We start from the raw sequence: 21779 nt of genomic DNA on the forward strand, positions 1-21779 counted from the left end.
TAAGACAAATAGCTGAGATATGCATAAGATGAGATATGCATTCAGAAAAACAACAACAACAACAAAATGTAAATGCAGATATAAAGGCATTTTAGACGTGAAAATGGATTCACGTTTGGCATTGAGGCTATGTTGTACAGCGAGATGAACATGGATTTGTGGGAGTAGATGCTTTTGGCAAAGGATTACACTGAGCCTGCAGAATAAACCAAACACATCACCAATAGAAACACCAGTTCGTGTTCTAGAAGCACGGTGTCATCATATTTGTGTTATCCAATTGTAGGTGAAAACAGGGTCCTCCCACGACCGGCTCTGGGCTGATAACATCTTCCAATGTTATTATACTATTACAGGTCACAGACTGGGTCGACAACTAAGGATTGGAGAAAAGGTTACTGTTTCTTCAGGCTAAGATGTGAACTGTTCTGTGCTTCAGAAATGCTTGATGTACTGATAGTGCCTTTCTGATAGACTGTCAATCAACCTGACATCCGTGGTACAAGCTACTGTAGGTAAAGCTCAATTCAGTACAGTAATCTCAAATGACAGTATTCGTGGCAAAATGTTGATTACAGCAATAATTAATTTTCTTAATTTTCTTTAAAAAGCAAACATCTATGTTAGTAAGGCACTTACAATGGATGTAAATGGGGCCAGTCCATAAATGTTAGCTTTCAGTAGTATAGCAACATGTAAACATTACGAGATAGCGGTGTAGCGTTACACGTATTCGTACCGAACTGTTTCGGTACAGGACTTCTGGAACCGTAGGCTTGTTTTACACGTGGAACACTGTCCATTTGATCTCAAAATTCAAATAATAAATGTCATTTTGACACTCTTTAATCTGATGTGGCTGATCCCTTTATAGGCGGTTCAAGCGGAAGCGCGGCACGCGAGTGAATGCGATCATCTCTTCCTAGTCAAAGAATAAACATGAAGGTACGTTGAGGATACATTACAGCTTACTGAAACGTATCACGCCGTGTAATCGCACAATCAGTGTTCCAACGGTGGAAAGACGTCATTAACAGCTTGTAAACAATGTCATGTAGCATTTACCTCAGCGAGTCCACTGCTGGTTAGATACCTAGAGGAATGAGGGTCAAACTGCCAGACTGTTGAAATCACGTGACACTGCACTGTAAAAATGTTTTTTTGGTTTTTGTTGGTTTAATTTAAAAAAGTAAATAGCCTGGTTGCCTTAAATTTTGAGTTTATTGAAATGAAAAATTTGAGTTGATACAATGAAGGAAATTTAAATAGAAACTCAAAATAGCATTGTATCTGAACCACATAAAAAAAACTGATAAATCATGAAAATAGCACTATTTGGCATATTTCACTGCGTCATCAGAAATAAAACACACACAATTACCCAATATGCTTACAAAATCTTTTAATAATATTTTAATGTTGTCGAATCTCAAAAAATGTTCATTGTATTAAGTCAAAATTTTAATTTCAATGAACTCAAAATTTTTAAGGGCAACCAGGTAACTTTTTTTAAAATAATTTTTTTACAGTGTGGCAATCCGAATCATGAATCGATTTCAACAAAAATATCTTCATTTGTGTTCCGAATATGAACGGTCTTATGGTTTTACGGGTCTTACGGTTGTCAAACGACATGAAGGTAAGTAATTATTGTCAGAATTTTCATTTTTCAAAATTTTTTCAAAAAACACTCACATTGACAAAACATGTATTGAACCTGAATATTTCTATATTTTTCTATATTTCTTTATTGTTCACTAGAATGGAAAAACTTTAAAAGCCATTTTTAAGTATGCAGGCTGTGATGCTATATCAGACCATCATAGATTATACTTTTCCATCCTTTAATAATTTGTATACAGATAATAATTTATTATACCATTGTTTTAGAAGTATATAAATATATAAAGTTGATAATTACTTTTTTACTGAGGCAATTTATTAAGAGTGACACGCTGAATGGCTACAATTATGAGACTGTTAAAATATATGGTCAGTTATCTGGAGCGTGTAAAACAAACTGCGATTGCAGGCGAAAACAAATCTGCCTGTTGTGTAGTGCAGTGCCAGTTTCCAGCGTTCAGCATGTTTATTTATTTATGGGCTTCAAGAAAAAAGGTCTTGGCACAGGCTGGACACTGGGCCACTGCGGTTCTCCTCAACGCTGTACCACTGGACGAGGAGGGGGAGGGAGGCAGGCCAGCACATTAATGATGCATGGGGACCAGTACGTTCAGTTTAAAGTTCTCCATGCCCTGTGCAGGCCCACTGAAATATGCATGAGTTACACCACATGTGCAGGCTACAGCACGTCATGTTACTTTCCACCTTGGCGGAAGGTGCAGCGGCTCACGGCACGCTTGCAGCAAACCAACCGCAGGATCTTCTGTAAAAGGATGCTCGAGTCGTAAGTTGTCCATTATAATAAACCGGTTCTGCATGTATGTGTTCATCATGTAGTGTTCTTGAGTATTTGTTAGCTTCTTTTTTTAAGGTAAGAAACAATACTTTTCATAGTAAAATGCACCCTGTTGAGCTGATATATGTTCTGTCCATATAGACGTTGTTTGTGATTATTTTACAACTTTAATAAAAGTGGCAGAATTTGTCAACATATCATTAAAACAAAAAGATTGCTTTATTTCTAACTGATTTAAAGGAAAAAACAAGGATTTTCAAAGTATCTTGTTATGCTGCTTGTTAGTTATAATGAGTTGTTTGTTCATGGCCTCTAGACAAAGTTTTTGGTCTGCTGGATTTCCTTGAAAGTCAGCATGAAATCCAAACTGACCCCGTTTACGTTTTTTTTTTTTTTTTTTTGCATTGCTTTATTTTGCATGATTCATTGCTGCACGGTTTTCCAAATGAATTTAAAATGAAGTAACTCTTCCCAGTTACAGGTTGTGCCGGCTATTATACAACTTTATTCTGATGGTCCCCTTTAGACATTAGGCTGACTATAATTAACGTTGCACCTACATGTCAACTAACTCTCATTAGAGTATTAGTAAAGTATTAGTAAACATGTAGTCATAGGCGGAGGGTGAACCAACTCTAGGGTATTAGGATGTGATTCCTCCGTAAAAACCCATTTAAATAGAATGTCCTGAAATAATAACGTGTCGCCTATCAGCAACCTACACATCCCAGCATAAACTCTCGTTATTGAAGTGGTTATGTTCACAAACACCTATAATATGAACAGGCAGGCATAAGAGTGATTGGGCATGCCAGCTAGTGCGAATAGTAAATAGCCTAACCAGTGCCTTATACTTAATTGTAGCAAAACATACATGTTTTCTTTAAATTCTGAATTGAAAATTAAACATTGCCTAGAAAGCCTTAATAAATGAGCTCCCTTTTATAATTCCTAAGCTTTCACTCATCTTTAATCATCACGTTCTCACCTAATTCTACTAATCAAGCTGACTGTACGATTAATATCTTATTTAGCCTACATAATGTCTACACATTTTTGTTTCAAGTTAAATAATAACAATCTCTGCACTAAAACTACTGCATTTTGAGTCGTGAGGGGATTCTCTAACTTAAACTTCTGATTGGCCATTGCGTTAAAGAAATCCTTAGATATGTTTGTGATTGGCTACATCAATAGTGCAAAAATACGTTTTAAATAGAAAAGCCTATTTATTTTTCTGACTATCACCAGTTAAAATTGAACATTGCCTATACCATATCATGTTATACAAGCCAATAGCGTGCCAGGTGGATAAGCCAGTCTGTGATTGGTTCCCGCAAAACCGGGCGAAAAGTTTCCGGGCGAAATCAAATCACCAGATCAGGCTGGGTTTACTTATTTAAACTAGTTTATTTATATAAGATGCTTTTGAGAGCACAATCACCAAATCTGTTTATGTGCATCTGTTCATGATGATATTCGCGAAGTATTCAGTCAGAATTTCAGAGTTCAGCTCGTGCACTGAACAAATCTCTTTTCAGCTTTTCATTTCAGCGATTACTAATCTTAACGCCTTCGATTGGCCATTGCATTCCTAAACTCAACACAGTCATGTGTGATTGGATTTAGTGCACTTTAATGCCACTCTCTGAACTTTTCATTTTCACTTTATTACTAGATTTAGTTTAAATGTGCAGGTGCATTTTTAACCCACACCTGTTCATTTTTGACCCGTAGCCAGGGGAAAGCTAAGCCTTACATGCTCCACCTATGCAAGTAGTATTAGATTTTATTGTGATAGTCTCCTTTAGACATTCTACTGACTATAAGTAACTTTGCAAGTACATTTCAATTTGTTTGACTAACCCTACCCCTACCGGTCTACTAATACTCAACTAATACTCCAATATTGAAAGTTAGTTTACATGTTGGTACATTACTTATCTTCAACATAAAAATATTAATGTTAATCAACAGCTTTTAAGGCATTGCTTTACCAAACTAGCGCAAAACTTACTCTATTTTTATCCAATATTGCAAAATGGATCAAATTCATAGATTTTCACATTGAATATCCAGTTTCATTTTGAACACTTCTTATTACAGAAGTAGAATTGGGTTGCAAACCGGGCTTCATGTTGACTTTTAAGTGTCTACAACAACCACAAAAGCAAAAGTCAGCTCTCGAGGAGGTGTAGTGACTACTTTTACAAATACAGCTAAAAATACTAAATCTAACTTCTAAAAATACTATCACATGTTAACTATGCGACTGCAGTAAGCTGTAGCCTAACCTATGAACGAACTTCCATCTACTGTGCTGTGTTGCTATTTCTACCGCACAGGTCCAACAGCGACCTCCAACATGTCAGGATCCGTTATCACTTCGTGGCGCGCAATGCCAACGAGCTCTCCGTGCAGCAGGGCGAGGTGCTGGAGGTACGGATGACCCTCTGTGAGGAGGTGGAGGAGGATGGGGAACAGGGCAGAACAGGTCTGAGGTACAGCGTGTGGGAGGTAGAAGGAGAGAAAACACGACTACAGCTCATGCAGAGCTCAAGGTCTAGAAGACTCTGTAGGCCGATGTTTGAACATCAATGATGAAAAACAAAAACATCAAAAGTTTGTGGGAAGCGTGTGGGTAACTTGAGGGAAACTAGATTGAACATAACATACCTATAAGATAAAAACACATACATCTAGTTCTGTCTAATGCATAAAATGAGACCATATGCAACTGCACATAAAAAAAAAAAAAAAAAAATCCTGTTAGTCAAAAGTTTGTAGGAGTCCTGAGGGAAACTACATAGTACATAACATACTGATAAGGTAAAAATACATAAAATCTAGTTCTGTCTACTTAATAATGCATAAAACAAGACTATATTTTTCAATTGCACATTACTGAAACACAAGTAAACCCTTGCAAGTGCACAATACCCACAACAAGGGAGCTGAAGTCAAGCATGCAGGCGTCCTTTCAACCTGTCACTTTCAGATGTCTGCCATTTCCCTGAGAACAGCCTCAAACCCTGAGGAACTCTATTTACATGAGAACTACTGAAGTGATCAAGAGGGATTACCCCCGATTGGCTAATCCATCTGGAAACACGGATAATCTTGTTTCTAGACATGCCCGGCCTGAGCCTGGTATCACTGGGATTTAATTCTGATTTTATACCCAATGGTAGGATGCATCATTGGGACACAGTATGACACAATCGCTCCACCAAAACCTTTTAGCTAAAATTAGACAATATGTTAAATGAACGAGGAAGAGTCTCAAAATAGATTTAACACAGAAAAAAATAATAATGATCCATGCACACTCATGCAGTTTACAGAACTAATTCTAGATTTTCATGTTCTTCTAGGTCTTGGAAAACAATAAACAGTGGCGGCTGTTAAGGAACCGCAGCGGTCAGTCAGGCTACGTGCCGTGTAATGTGCTAGAAGAGGTCAAACCAGGAGAGCAGCAGTACGACCGTGCTGCTCTCTTCAACAGCCAGGTCAGCTTGCAGTCTACTTCACTGCCACACTGTTCGCCCACCAGTTTGGTTTAGAATTTACATTTTATGAATACGTTACATTATAGCAATGTGCTTTACACAACACAATCCCATGGTAATGCGCATCAAAAGTAAGAGTGTGCAATGTATATGGCAAAATGAGATGCTATGCAGCTTTTCGCCTGCATACGTTACCCCTCCTGTTTGAAACCACCCGTTGCAAGCAGGACATGAACCCGGGTCTGGTGGCATTAGAGTCGCTTGCTCTAACAAGGAGGCTAAAGGCTGCAACCGCTAGTGTCAGTTGCCAAAGTGTCTCAAGGTCAGAGGAGTGAGGTTTATTCGCACAGTGACGACTAGCTGGCCTCTGTTACACTCACCCCCCAAACCTCACTCCCATCCGGGTCACGGCACCAACGTAACCCCTCCTGTTCGAACCGCCCGCTCCAAGGGGGACTCAAACCGGGTCCACCAACTTTAGGGTGGGACGTTCTAACAAGAAGGCTTAAGGCTGCAACCTCTAGTGTCAGTCGCTGGAACGTCTCGAGGTCAGAGAAGTGAGGTTTACTCGCACAGTGACGACTAGCTGGCCTCTGTCACACTCACCCTCCTTAACCTCACTATACACCATAAAGTGTGTATCATATGCATGCGAAAAACGGTGTACCATATGTACGCCAAAACTCATTTTGCCGTATATATTCCACGTATTATTACTCGTATTATTTATATGCATTTTAATGTTAGTTGATACTATTGTTCACTGTTGGTTCATCTTAGTTCATCGTGCATTAACTAATGTTAAACAGATATTTAGATTTTAAAAAAGTATTATGAAATCAAGTTTTTAATGTTGTTTATTTGTCTATTTGGTGTTTTCAAGATGCTTTTAGACAAACATGTGCAAATCCATATGTCAACACCATTGCTGAGTATTTTCTCCTTAAAACTGCAGTGAACCGTTTGAAATCGCCAGTGTTTCTAACGTCAAAAACTACCTTGTAACAAATCACGTCAACGTGTGGGCGGGCTTTAGCATATCATTACTATGCTACGAAGAAGTAGCCTGACAAGACAGACCCACATCAAGATGTTTGGTCTGGAAACTCACCATTGACAGGTCTCAATCCGAGAGGCGGGATAAACGGTTGTCTTCTTTGTCCTTTTCTCAGAGAAAAGCTTAACTCCAAGTGTTCCAGAGTCGCGGTCAAAGCTGATTCGAAAGACCGCCGTTCGCCAGCTTCTGTGTTAACTAGTAGCACGCAAGTGCAACTCTGGCGTCATTATGTTAAGCTCCGCCCACCGACTCTATACACGATGCGGTTGGCCTGACAAGGGTTTGGATTTTACAGCTCAGAAGTGTATTGAGAGTTGCTAGACGACACTCGCAGCAGATTAGATTTGCTGCCGCTAGGGTGCGTCTAGATTTCTAGGCTAGCGAAGCAGGAGTCTCAAAAGAAGCCAGGTTATCCTTGTATATTTTTATATATGTATATATGCCTTTCTCTACTGACGTTCTATGGTATGATAACCTTAAAATAAGGATGCTGATTTTTTTTAGAAGGCAGACTGAGATGGTGAACTGGAACATGGTTTGTGAAACATTAGCAACACATTATTAGTGGTTTGATAACATAGTCAAGCAAAAGGCTAATCATATTAATTATCATCTGTGTCCGACATTGTAAAGCCTTTGTGCAGTAATTTGAGTAAAAATTTAACGAGATGATCGCTGAGGAGAGGCTAATTTGCATATTCATGGATCTGAATATACTAAATGAAGCAGGAGTGTAGTGTTACATTCAAGCTATTTAAAGCATGAAGATTTTTGTTTTTCACAGGAAAAAAACAATTAAACGTCACATGTCACCTATGTTTAAGATGAGTTATAAGGGATAAAATGACTAAAGGGGGACTTTAAATGTTTAAATTAACATGACCTAAGATCATTTCATGCTGTGGAAGTAGTGTTCATTGTTATTTCAGTTAGCTAATTGTAGTTAACTAATGCTAACAAAAGACACTGTATTGTAAAGTGTTACTGTAAAAACTATTAAATATGTTAGATGAACTGACATCAGGTGGTTTTGTCAAATACCACCAAAACTTGAATGAAAAAAGGATGGAGCTGAAAAGGTAATACTGTTTTATTTTGCCAACACTTTTTGGCGCACAGGCCTTCATTTAAATACAAACAATGTGATTTTGGCCTGTCCTATTTAAAAAAAATATTTTTTCTATTTCATAACATTTTTATATAACATATTTATTTAATATTTATATGTTTACTGTGAGAATATTTAATTGATGTTTAAGCTGCATTTAGCTGCATTAAGTCCCAAAATGTGCTAACAGGGTTGAAAAAATTGCACACCTCATAAAAAATGAATAGAAATAATGAAGCTAAAATAATATATCAGGCCATTTACTGAAGGTTAAGCACTTCCTTTTACCGATCACTTGTGGAAAAAGAGAAAAACACTTTTCTGTGCTTTATTTGTGGAAAGTGCACACATATATTCTCCTACTTTACATGGCAGGCATTGACTCGTTCTTTTCTGCCCCTCTGTTTTTCCCATCTCTAAAGGCTGTGAATCCTTATAAAGGTACCACTGCTGGCCCTGTAAATCACGCAGAGGTTTTGGAGATGAATAAATCCTCCCGGGATAAAGATAGTACGTACCTCTTATCTGCTTGCTGTATTTGCTGTGAGATGGAGAGTGGGGAGAGTCTGCCAAAAAAAAAAAAAAAAAATGCAGAGAAGTGGGAAATGAATTTGGTGTGAGAGTGCTCTTATGTACATAGATAGCAGATTCCCACCAGAGCTCATTGCTCCTGTCTTGGGCAATCTTATTCACTATGTCTCTGTCCCAGTGCTTGTTTCGCTATCTCTCGCTTCTTCTGCCTATTTTTCTAGACCGCAACCAGCAGAAGGAGGTAAATGATGAACTGCTGAAGAGGATAACTGACAATAAGGCCCAGCCAACAGCTCGAAACTTTCGTGTGGAGCGCTCAAGTACATCTGTGCCTATTACGTATGAATCGCAGCCCTTTGAAGTCCATGCTTGGCTAAACGCAAAGGGATTCTCCAGACCGTGAGTGACACGTGAGCTGCGACATGTGACACTTTATTGATTTATTGGTTTTGTAACCATATGGACTGTTAACTGAGGTTGCAAGTTCAAACCCCCACCAAGTGATGAACCATGTACCCTTGAATATAGTACTTACCCCAGGATGCTCCAGGGGGGCTTTGACAAAGATGTACCATAAATACATATAATAATATGTAATAAATACATATAATAATATGTAATAATATGGGGGGAGGGGGGTCATACTGGCATAAAATCTGGCAAACATCAATTTTAATATTCTAAAATATTAAAATTAGTAATATATTATATTAATATAATACTATAATATTCTTACTATGGCTTTAATGTAGACTATGACTGGCAAATATTTAATTGAATTAGGTGCAGTCTTTAATGAGCCTAATTTATATAAAACAAGGCAAGTTTATGCAGTAAAGAATCTCAGTGACTTAATTTAAACATTCAAGCCAGATTCAGCGTCTATTTATAATGTAGGGGGCGGGCCTTTAGGTTCTAGAGAGGATTTGATTGGACAGAAAATAAAATGAGAAGCTGAAGTGCAGCGTAAATATATGTAATATATTTGTAAGCAAAATATATCCATACAGAGTGGTGCAGGTATGACATCACTTTGTAGGCCAAAACCATAGACTGCAAAAAAATATGGACGTAGTGTCAGTGACATCACCCATAGGATTCCGAACAGCAGTTCTGAAGCATAAATTGAGACGAGCTGGACGTTGCCATCTTGCCATTGAGCGTCATGCCTGGAAAATGGAAAATGGGCAAAGAGGCGGGGTGTGGGCGGGGCTAAGGTGACGCAATGACCAACAGACAGCAGATAAATGGCTATCCACCTGTCATTCAAAGGGACCACGCCCTTAATTATGCAGAACTTTAAGGCTTTATATAATGTAAACGAATGAGTTATAATAAAAAAATCACCCCCTCACAGTTGTCATGAAGGTCAAAATTAGCCATATAGACCAAAACCACAATTCGTACCAGGCTGTAAACATGTTTTTTTTTTTCTGCTGTAAAGTTGGGAATTTTAACATGGGGCTCAATGAGATTTTTCTCCTTTCTGGAGCCTGTTCCTAGTGGCCAGTCGATGAATTGCAGTTTAAGCCACTTCGGTACCGCTTCAACAGAAACTGGGGGAGGTTGCTGCTTGGCCAAAACGCAGAAGCAAGTTAGCATTTTAGCACTTCCAGTTCCCTCGTCCCAAAGTTCAATGGGTTTTTTGAATGGGGTTTTAGTCAAAAGGCTGAAAAAAGCTCAATGTTTAATTTAACAACATAACATACATCCGTCTTACCCCACTCATGATTTTTTAAGCTGTTATGTGTCTTGAAAAAGGCGGTTGCTAAAAAGTGGCTAAATGGGACTACAGAGGCTGTCGAGGAGATTACAAGCCACCACGCAGAAAAGGTCTGCTCAGTCACGCTCAGTCCGCCTTTACAGCCTCATTACGCTCATAATTATGCTCTTATAAACTATTCTAACTCAAACGTTCTGGGAAAATGTTTTGAGATAACTGAAAGAGTTGTCGAAATCACAGGACCGTGGTGTAATCCGTTTATAGCTAAGTTTAGCCTTTTACTTCTGGCGACTGCATTTAGGCTTTAATATTCAGAAATGTTGTGTTTATCTGTGATAATTATCTTCATGGACAAACGTGCAAGTAAACTTTTGTTGATCACAGAGAATTCTTTTTGTGATAATCCAAAAGCCTGTGGGAAAATCCTATTGGATTTTTCTCAAGGGAACCAGTGCGATGCTAACTGTTGGTTGGCCTGCAAAGTGGCGTCCTGCCCCACTCTATTGCAAATAGGTTGTGCAACTGTTTAGTGAATTTTCCCCAGTACATTTTCGCAGTATATGTAGCAATTTATCTCAAAAGATCAAATAAAATTAGATTCCTCACGATATGACTCCTTTAAAAAAAGAAAAGAAAAAAGATGATGAATATGATGTAATTTTATCTCCGCACTCCAGGGTGGTGGGATGTCTGGGTATTCTGAACGGGGCTCAGCTATTTTCTCTCAGTAAGGAGGAGCTGAAAGCCGTGTGCGGGGACGAGGGTTCCCGTGTCTTCAGTCAGATCAGTGTCCAGAAAGCTCAGTTAGAGGTCTGTCACAGAGCAATATCACTTCATCTGAATTTGTGTAGATTCAACTTTCAAATGCAGTGCAAAATGGAGCTTGAAAGCCTTTCTTTCTCTCAGAGGGGTCGTGGGGATACAGAGCTACAGGAGATCATGAGGCGACGACAACAGGAGGTGGAAGGCTCAACCTGGGACTGATTACAGTCAATCAGGCCGTCACTCTCATGACCTTATTTCATCACATTTTCTTCAGTACTCTTGTTCACCCTACAATCAACAGCCACCCAGAGGAATTCAGAACAGATGGACTAAACAACTCCAATCATTACTGGATCCCAGTCCAGCCCATTTCTTTTATGACCCGTACAATGTAGCGCTTAACGCAAGTGCTTAAACTGATGAACGTGAATGCACTGAGAGTGAAGTCTTTAACCCCCATTTATAGAGATGAAAATGATTTTGATAGCAGGCATATGAGTGGCGCTGTTAAAGGGATAGTTTATAGCCATTATTTATTAAACCTCATGTCATTTCAAAATCATTTTTATGTGGAACCTTCACACAGCTTCTTTTTTTTTGATGAAATGCAAATAGTGGTCATGTCTGTGAAGTTTAAGTCATTATTTACTGCACTCTCTAGCTTTTACATCAACTACAGTATATTGCTTCTGAGGGTTAGTAAATGAAGATGTTGATTCATTTTCATTTAAGGATGAACTATTTCTTCAATCTAACATTTAAACAAAGTCCCTTCTGTTTCTGCATTAATAATAAATGGTGAATAAAAAAATAAAATGGTATTAAGAAATGCATTGAAGGACTGTGATCTATTAACCACCTACTTAAGTCAGCTAAATGACTACTTGAATATTAATTTTAAACAATGTGTTGTTATTTATTGTTTCAATTCATTAGTACACTCATGCTTCACGCTTCATTAATGCAAATCAGCTCATGTTTATTCATGTTTATGATTAGTAGAGACTATCATACTTCATAATATGATACATAAGAGCTCAAAGATGTATTGTGAAACATTGCTTGTACCCTATCAGTACCTTTTAGTTACGAGTCTGAATATATCCTTTGTCATTAAGCAACGAAAATCAAACAATAAACAAAGTATGCAAGCCTATGGGTAAATCAGTATGTGTGTAAGCTATGGGTCTGGACTTCTGTAAATGATTTAAATCATGTTTACATAAATTGTGTCCGGGCATGTTCATTGATCTCATATGTGCCAGACGTCTTTGTACTATCGCTTTTCACAGAGCAAATTCCTGGTGCTTTTCTTACCCAGTGTTGTCTATAATGCCCCTTTTCAGCCCTGTGAAAACCATAAGGCCGAATCTCTGACCGCCTCACTGACTGACAGCTTTGCTACTTGCCCTCACAGGGGGCACATAACAGAGGCTTTCAGTTTGTCTTGTTGCTTTATTTCTGGAATAGATTGTGAACGCATCAGCGAGTACTGTGCTGTGTTCAGGATGAGTGAGAATGACCTCCATCTCTCCCTTTGTATGCACTGTCAAAACGCCTTCCAGTCTTAAGAGAGGGTGGATGTGGCTGCGTATTGTCACTATGATTCATGGCATGAATCAATGCCTAATGATGGGATTTACAGAGAGGAACATCAAAGAAAAGATACTAGACATTTGCAGTGCAGTGGAACTCTTGTTATTCACGTTGAGGGAATCTACCATTTTTGAGAGAATGTTTCTACTGGCTATCATCTATATATCAGGGATTGTGGTCATGTATATTCTTTGAAGTAATATCCAAGTATGATCAGTGTTGGGGACTAACTAGTTACATGTAACAGAGTTACATAATTGAATTACAATATAAATGTAACTGTAATCAGTTACAGTTACTGAGAAAAAAATTATAATTAAATTAAAGTTACTTATCAAAATGTTAAGCTTAGATAGGTTGAATAATATTAATTTGTTGCTTTGCCTGTTTGTCGAACCACATTGCCACTGAAAGCTTCAGGCTACAATCTGTCTAAGAGTTGCAACCATGGCATCTGTAACAAATTACATTTCCAAAGTAACCTTCCCAACAATAAACATAATCTACAATCTGACATGTAACAAAGAAAATGACATAATACAAAGAGTATTGATATAACATTTCACAACAAAATGTCTGCATTCGGTTAAAAAGATTATTCTAATACACACACACACACACACACACACACACACACACACACACACACACACACACACACACACACACACACACACACACACACACACACACACACACACACACACACACACACACACACACACACACACACACACACACACACATTACTAGAAAAATGTCTGTACTAGCTGTCATAAAGTCTATTTATAAGTAGACATTTGACTCTCACTCGCCAAATCTGCGAGCTCACACACACGCACACGCACACGCACACGCAAACGCAAACGCACACGCACACGCACACACACACACACACATTGATTCGGATCGCCAATGTCACATGATTTCAGCAGTTTGAAGATGAATGGAGGTCTTACGGGTGTGGAACGATATTAGGGTGAGTCATTAAAGGGGGGGTGAAACACTCAGTTTCAGTCAATCTCATGTCAATCTTGAGTACCTATAGAGTAGTATTGGATTCTTCATATCTCCGAAAAGTCTTTAGTTTTATCATATTTATAAAAGAAATATGGGCTGTACCGAGTCTTTCCGGAAAAAACTGAGCGCCTGGAGGCGTATCGTGTGGGCGGAGCTAAAGAATGACGAATGTGCACAAAGCGGTGACGTCCTCAAGCGTGGAGAAACCCATCTATATCAGCTAATACAGATAATGATCCACAATCAAATCTGAGGCTGAAATAAATTGAACAGGAGAAACGGCAACATCAGGATGTCCGTCTCTGTGGTATGTACTGTATTTAGGGGCCTTTGTGTGCAGTTTATGAGGACATGATTCGGTTTATGGACTATTGTATGTGACTAGACCTTAGAGGTAGCAGGCAGAGCGGTTTTGCACGTCAGAGTCAGACTAGTGTTATACAGAACAACAATGGAGTAACCGTTAGCGCATTTGAATGACGAAGCACGCGATCGTATCGTTTACTGATGTTTACTCATGCCACGGTAGCCAATAGCAGAGACATTTGAAGTTGATTTACTCACCGGCTGCTTCCAAAGCAGGACCGAATCTTTATCGCTGGGACCGCTCTGTCAAAAACACACTTCTTTGGTATGATTTGGTGAAGTCCTGTGACAGCAGTGACCGTGGAAATCCACTTTGCGACGCGACTGAAGCGATGCCTTGAAGCTTCCCGTCATTTCTGCGTTCAAATCGGTTCAAATGCAGCGCTGCCTTCCCGGAATGCTGTGCTGAAGCGTTGAAGTCGCTCGACGTCACCCATAGGAATAAAGTGGAGCGCGGCGCGTCATAAGTGTTCACGGACGACTGGATCTGCACCTGAGAGACTGTTTACAGCGTGCATTTCCTCTCTCTCCCTCTAGTCACGCGCGCGCGCACCCTACCGGGAGAAGAGCCCGTACGGCCCATACAAGGACCTTCCGATCTATTTAACGTCAAGTCGACCCATACTCGAAAAAAACTCGCCGAAACTTGTGAGAAACCGGAAGGAGTATTTTTAACACAAAAATACTCCATCAAACGTCCAACATTAGTTTTTGAAACTTTGAACTGTCTATGTTTAGGATGGGAATCCAAGTCTTTAAAGGTGTAAAAAGCTCAGTATGCATGAAACAGCATTTCACCCCCCCTTTAATGACATCAATTTCATTTTTGGGTGAACTAACCCTTTAAGAATAATAATACAGAATAGTATCATGTTACATATTGTAAAATGTAAAATTAAGCGATTCATTAATGAAACCATTAAGGAACTGGAATCCTTCTTTACAATTCCCATCCCTTCCCGTAACCCAGATGAGCTGTGACTAATGCAAAATGCCGAAATCAGACACAAAATGGCCACTGACAAAGACACAACACATCACTGGCTGAAGTGAATTCCAATTTTGGACTACTTGTTCATTTACTACTTCCGACCAGTAGAGAAGATGGCAATAACAAGCCCTTAGATGACTAACTCAGATGCCATGAATCTAATCATGCATAATTTATGAGCTGAATAAAGGCTAAGAAAATAAATAAATAAAGCAAACACAATCCAGATCTGCTCATTTACAGCCAATTATAACTAAGTAACGTGAAAGAAGTTGCTTGGTATTTCATCCTGGTGGAGAGAACTGCCATAACATGTGACATATCTGACATTTGGGGGTATGCTGGTGTGTGTACAGGGGGGAGAAGTGTTTTTCTGAAGAGACAACTCAATGCACAATATCAGTCACACCCGCGCTGTCAGCGCTGTAGGAGACAGACGACTCCAAACTTCTTCTCATTTCAATCTCTGCACCACCCAGTGGGCAGTCACTTAAAATAGAAGACAATAACATGCATGGAGCCCCTTTGAGGTGGCAGTACAAGCGTGCCTGATGGAGTCTGATGCCTGCAGATAAAAGCCGTCTAATGCTGGTCCTGTTTTACAAAGAATACGGCTGCATAATCAATAACCTATCAAACCGCAAATGCATACTTATCCAAACATCCTCAGAGATTTTTGTAAGGTTGATATGGTGATGTAATTTAGCTGCAGCGCATCATCCACAACATAAATCTTAATCTAACCTGAGATGTTATAAGCGATCTGCCACTTTAAGACGCCTGAAGTGACACGGATGATTAGGCGAAAAGGGAACAACATGACAATGTGCATATAGCATCTCCCTAAACCCTTGCCAAGATTCCTAATTCCCTGTGTTTGTTCACAAGGATTAGTGGGTGCTCGGCGCTCTGTACCGACTCATCGAGTGCTCCCACTAATTCTTTTCCAACCATGACAAAAGGCGGACAAATTTCTCGAATGACTCTACTGTTAGTCTTGCATGATTTAGATTCACTCTGCGCCGCCTGGTTACTCAAAGGTGAGGGGAACCACGTTATTAGCCAGTTATTCTGCAAATGACATTTCCCCCCCGCCTTACAGACATTTGAGATTTACACTCTAATTGCGACTAACTAGACAAGTGCCCTTTCTTTTGGCTTGACCTCACTGGCATTAATAGTTCAGATTAAATCAAATGTCATTCCACACTTAGGTAATTGAATTATATCTGTGTGTTCCCCTGACATCTGCAGTGATTCATTTTCTTTCCCCCTTTTGTAAATCACCCTGGACTTCAATTTAGATTTGTGTCTCCCTGTTTTCGCTGAGCGGAGGGAGAGGGATCGATCCGGTCGACCCCCTCAGCATCTGAGAGGGTCTTACTGCTCGCACGGCACGATCGATTTACAGTGTGGAAAGCTGTTTCTTTTTTTAATCCGTCGAGAAACAAACCATGAACGGTAACCGGGCGTGGAGTCCGTGTGTGTGTGTGACGCTGACAGTGAGGACTGAACAATATGTGAGCGGGTTGATGGCCATTTAGCTCAAGGCTAATGTATAAGGATAGCCATTTAATCCTTCAGAACAGAGACAGATCAAGTTAATACACCCTGTCACATCCTCTTTGCCTCAAGACAACTCTGCTCAATGTAAAAAGGCCCTCAGCAAACTCCATTCTGCTGGTTAGATTATATCAAGAGATTCCCGGCCCGTTATTGTTCATATGTGCTTCCAAACAGTTGCAATCTCATCTTTACTAAAATCCCAGATGAAAATGTTTGATGACTTTTTTTTTGTTTTCGTCAACAAGGGCAAAATGCAAAATATGCATGATGATAGTGATAATTAAATTGTTGCTAATGGAAATGAATATTGAAAGACATTAAAGGGATAGTTCACTTTGAAATTAAATTTTGATATGTTTTAGCTTACCTCATGGGCATCCGAGATGTAGGAGTATTTGTTTCCCCAGTAGTTTCAATTTTGATCATTTTAGGTCAAACCGTTCTTGTCTGTGCCTCACATAATGCAGGTCTATGGTCACCACCTCAAAGAGCATACACAGAGAAGTCCAAATTAAACAATCCCCCATTGAAGTATACACTGATGGCCTAAGACACGAAACAAGTGGTTTGTGTGAGAAAACGAACAGTATTTATATCGTTTTTACCTCTTGTACACCACTACGTCCGACTGATCCGAGGGCACGCGTGCGTGTTTCCTGTTGTGACATTTGTGCGTTCTGGCTTTAGTCTGCGCAAGCGCGGAAAGCGCCGGAAGTGGATCTCTCGCGCGTGTACTTCTCTCATTGTTTACACAGAAATATAGGACGTACAGGACATCGCAATGGAAGAAGATTTCGATATATTAACAGACAACCTTGAATTTTTTTCACAACCATATTTATTTGAACCAGAATACACTGATTAAGAATGTGATACCACTTCCGGCGCTTTCCGCGCTTGCGCAGACTAAACCCAGAATGCGCAAATGTCACAACAGGAAACGCACACGCGCCCTCGGATCAGTCGGACGTAGTGGTGTACAAGAGGTAAAAACGATATAAATACTGTTCGTTTTCTCACACAAACCGCTCGTTTCGTGTCTTAGGCCATCAGTGTATACTTACAATGGGGGATTGTTTGCTCTTTGGTGGTGACCATAGACCTGCATTATATGAGGCACAGACAGAAAATTGAAACTCCTGGGGAAACAAATACTCCTACATCTCGGATGCCCATGAGGTAAGCTAAAACATATCAAAATTTAATTTCAAAGTGAGCTATCCATTTAACAATGGTTTTAGAAAAAGAATATGTATATGTTATAAGTATATTAATATGTGTGAGTGCATATGTATAAATATTGCTTATAAAACTAAATTAACTAATATACACATACATTAACGTTAATATTATATATATATATATATATATATATATATATATATATATATATATATATATATACACCTGTTCAATTTTTCATTAATGCAATTATCTAATCAACATCACATGGCAGTTGCTTCAATGCATTTAGGGGTGTGGATTTATAAATATATATATGCACACACTATATTGCCAAAAGAATTGGGAAAAATCATTGAATTCGGGTGTTCCAATCTCTTCCATGGCAACAGGTGTATAAAATCAAGCACCTGGGCATGCAGACTGCTTCTGCAAACATTTGTGAAAGAATGGGTCACTTTCGGGAGCTCAGTGAATTCAAGCGTGGCACTGTGATAGGTTGCCACCTGTGCAGTAAGTCCATTCGTGAAATTTTCACACTACTAAATATTCCATAGTCAACTGTTTGTGGTATTATAACAAAGTTAAAGCAATTGGGAATTAAATGGTAGGGCGCGTGACAGAGCAGGGTCAGCACATGCTGAGGCGCCCAGTGCGCAGAAGTCCCCAAATTTCCTTCAGATTAACTCAAGAACAGTGCGTAGAGAGCTTCAATGAATGGGTTTCTATGGCCGAGCAGCTGCGTCCAAGTGCAATGCAAAGCGTCGGATGCAGTGGTGTAAAGCATGCCGTCACTGGACTCTAAAGCAGTGGAGACATGTTCTCTGGAGTGACGAATCACACTTCTCTTTCTGGCATTGTGCCATGTATAACGTTTGTTGGAGGGGGGATTATAGTGTGGGGCTGTTTTTCAGGGGTTGGGCTTGGCCCCTTAGTTCCAATGAAAGGAACTCTTAATGCTTCAGCATTCCAAGACATTTTGGACAACTTAGTGGGAACAGTTTGGGGATGGCCCCTTCTTTTCCAACATGACTGCGCACCAGTGCACAAAGCAAGGTCCATAAAGACATGGATCAGTGAGTTTGGTGTGGAGGAACTTGACTGGCCTGCACAGAGTCCTGACCTCAACCCGACAGAACACCTTTGGGACGAATTAGAGAAGAGACAGAAGAGTTTAAGCTGTTATAGAAAACCCTACGGATTAAGAATGGGATGTCATTAAAGTTCATGTGCATGTAAAGGCAGACTTTCCAAAACCTTTGGCCATATAGTGTTGATAGTGTTGAGACATGATTTACTATATATATATATATATATATATATATATATATATATATATATATATATATATATATATATATATATATATAAAGTGTATTTTTATTTTTTTAATATATACATTTTCATACTATGGAAGTCAATGGGGCCAATCATCGTTTTGGTTACCCATATTCTTCAGAATATCTTCTTTTGTGTTCAGCAGAAGAAATAAATTAATATAGGTTTGGAACGACTAAATGATGACAAGTAAATGATGATAGAGTTTTCATATTTGGGTGAACTTTCCCTTTAATTAGACTGAATATAGTTGTATATTAAAAGTTATTGTGATGCAACAATGATGCAAACACAGAAAACAAGTTACATGCTAGTCTAAAACATGTACAAATAAAAAGTCTTCAAAGCATGAAGTCTTCACTATGTACGTCGCCTTTGGCTTTTGGCTTGCTCAGTTGGGTACACTTCAATTTCAACTATATTACTGATCTGCCCGCATTGACACTATATAATAATTAAAATTAGCTGGATAACATCACCGTTTTCACCAGAGCAGCTGTACAGTGGAATACAATTCTGTTGCATTGTTAACAATGTGAAGCTGCTTTGAAACAATTGGCATTGTAAAAAGCGCTATAAAAAATAAAGTTGACTAAGTAGCAAATGCATCAGTACCGTCAGCTTAAGCTTAGTAGCGTGGCTTTCCACAACAACAAAAACAGTATTTATAAATTCTATTTATTCATGGTTTATGTTTTAAATCTTTAATGTTCTGAATTTCTCATTCTGATTCTTGAGTCCTTTCTAGAAGAAAAGGAAGAATAACATGAAAAATGTGGTTGACTTAAGCCAATGTCTGTGATAGCACTGGAATGCGTCACTACCAAAAGTCCCTCAGATCTGTACAAAGGTTTGAGTAAGGGCTGCATTGAGTGGCTGTTGTAATTCTCAGAGAGACAGGCCCGCAATCTCCAGTTTCCCAGACACAAATCCTGCTTATCTGCTGAGGGGTATCCTCCCCTCCAGTCCCTCTCTGCGGTCCAATCCCACGAGTTCCACCAGCTAAGCGCAGCCAACCAAGGGGACAAAAATAAGAGAATTATAATATATACACACAGTTGCCAAAACCGACCAATGAAAATACATGTTTGAGAAATTATCATTTGACTTGAATCTTCCAGCTTGTTCCACGAGAGCTCCTTAAAAAAAACCTTGCATGAGCAGAATTTGTAATTCAGGGTGTCAGGCGCTACCGGTTTCAGAATGCATAAACATGCCATATCCTTGGTATAAAAGATCTGAATCCACATTGAAAAGACACTTGGTCTGCCTAAACACAGCTTGGTCTGCCTAAACTCTTTCCCTGTCCCAGAGGACTAACAGAGGGTGCCAGGAGATGAGAATCTGGATTTTGTTCATCACTTGCAGATGGTGGCCCATAATGAGTTTCTGGCCAAACAGGACATGGTAGATTTAAACAGCTCAGAATAGCGTTCCCCAAGCAGGACAACCTGCCAGATTGCAAAGATGTTGAGTGGGAGCTTTTAGCCATTGCATGTTGGCACACCAGGAATTTGCATTTGTCACAAAAACCCAAAAACATAATCTAATTGTGTAAATATCAGATATCACTGACAGCAATATCCATCTTATACTTGTGTTGTTATTTTATTTTATTTTTTTATAATAGACGATCTAAATTCCCCTCACATGTTTTCATACAGCTTTCTCACACTGAATTGCATTTGGCACCGTAAGGGATATTACTGTATGTACATGTGAGGTTATCAATTGATAGAAGACGACCGTGATGACATTAAATGCTCATTCATTTTATTTGCTAAGACAACATACAACTGTGTTGGTGTCTCTCTGAAATCATTCCATAATCGAAATCACTTTAAATGCACATCACTCAACGACTTGACATACACCGATTATTGATTCTGCACAACGTCTGTGCTGCATGAAGGACTACCGTCAAATTAACAAGATCTCAAAACATATATCATACTCCAGTCCGTTTGAATTTATCGCACCTCACTAAATCCAAATCAGGTTTCTCAATTTGTTCTCAAGGACTGGCGGATTATTAAAAATGAACTGGCATAAATTATAAAAATGGATTTTCATGGGATGGGTTTTGAAGACAAATGTTCTAGCGTGTGATGATTATGACGAACTGGCAAAATATCATCATTCACACCACCTCTTCAAATTTCATCCCTAATGATTTAAGTGATGATATGTCATCTTAAACCACTGAGGTGGCTGACACACACGACAGGCCTTGTTCATCAGGTCTGATAAAATGTCCCACACTCAGGTAAAATTAAGCTCATTTCAGGGATAATACAGGTCCTTCAGTGCCTCCCCATAGTGGAGCTTTCGTTTTTCACCATCTCAGAAATACAATACGGAGGTGGCATTATGGCAAGAGTCTTTTCTCCCAAGTATTATTTTCATATGATTTCATGTTGATGTCAAAAGAAATATGAGGTTTATTAGTTTCCTGGTGCTTTGTGTGCTTCATTATTTCGCCATGACAGTTTAGTCTGGAGGAGGGAGGGGGGTGTTTTTCATTAAACGCTTGTATCGTCTCAGATGCTAATGGCAAACGTGGGGAGAGCAGGAAATTAAAACCTACAACAATACGTGAGAGGCCTTG

General features: G+C 39.2%; 2 protein-coding genes across 6 annotated transcripts in view; one reads left to right on the plus strand and one right to left on the minus strand.

Moving 5' to 3' along the window:
• Positions 1-21779, minus strand: part of mgat4c (mgat4 family member C) — a 209790-nt gene that overhangs the window by 34244 nt on the left and 153767 nt on the right. For 2 of the 5 annotated variants that reach the window (XM_067420362.1, XM_067420365.1), the window contains one exon: positions 8612-8659. The exons of the other annotated variants lie outside the window; for them this stretch is intronic. The gene's annotated coding sequence lies outside the window, so the exon portion shown is untranslated. The remainder of the gene's footprint in view (positions 1-8611; positions 8660-21779) is intronic. 5 annotated transcript variants of the gene reach the window in all.
• On the plus strand, positions 2376-12060 carry eps8b (epidermal growth factor receptor pathway substrate 8b). Its single transcript, XM_067420367.1, has 7 exons — positions 2376-2407; positions 4765-4858; positions 5794-5928; positions 8516-8603; positions 8846-9023; positions 11025-11157; positions 11254-12060. The coding sequence occupies exons 1-7, from the start codon at positions 2397-2399 to the stop codon at positions 11329-11331; spliced, it is 717 nt and encodes a 238-aa protein (XP_067276468.1). The 5' UTR covers positions 2376-2396; the 3' UTR covers positions 11332-12060.

The sequence above is a fragment of the Pseudorasbora parva genome, chromosome 16 (assembly GCF_024679245.1).
Source record: "Pseudorasbora parva isolate DD20220531a chromosome 16, ASM2467924v1, whole genome shotgun sequence".
NCBI lineage: Eukaryota > Metazoa > Chordata > Actinopteri > Cypriniformes > Gobionidae > Pseudorasbora > Pseudorasbora parva.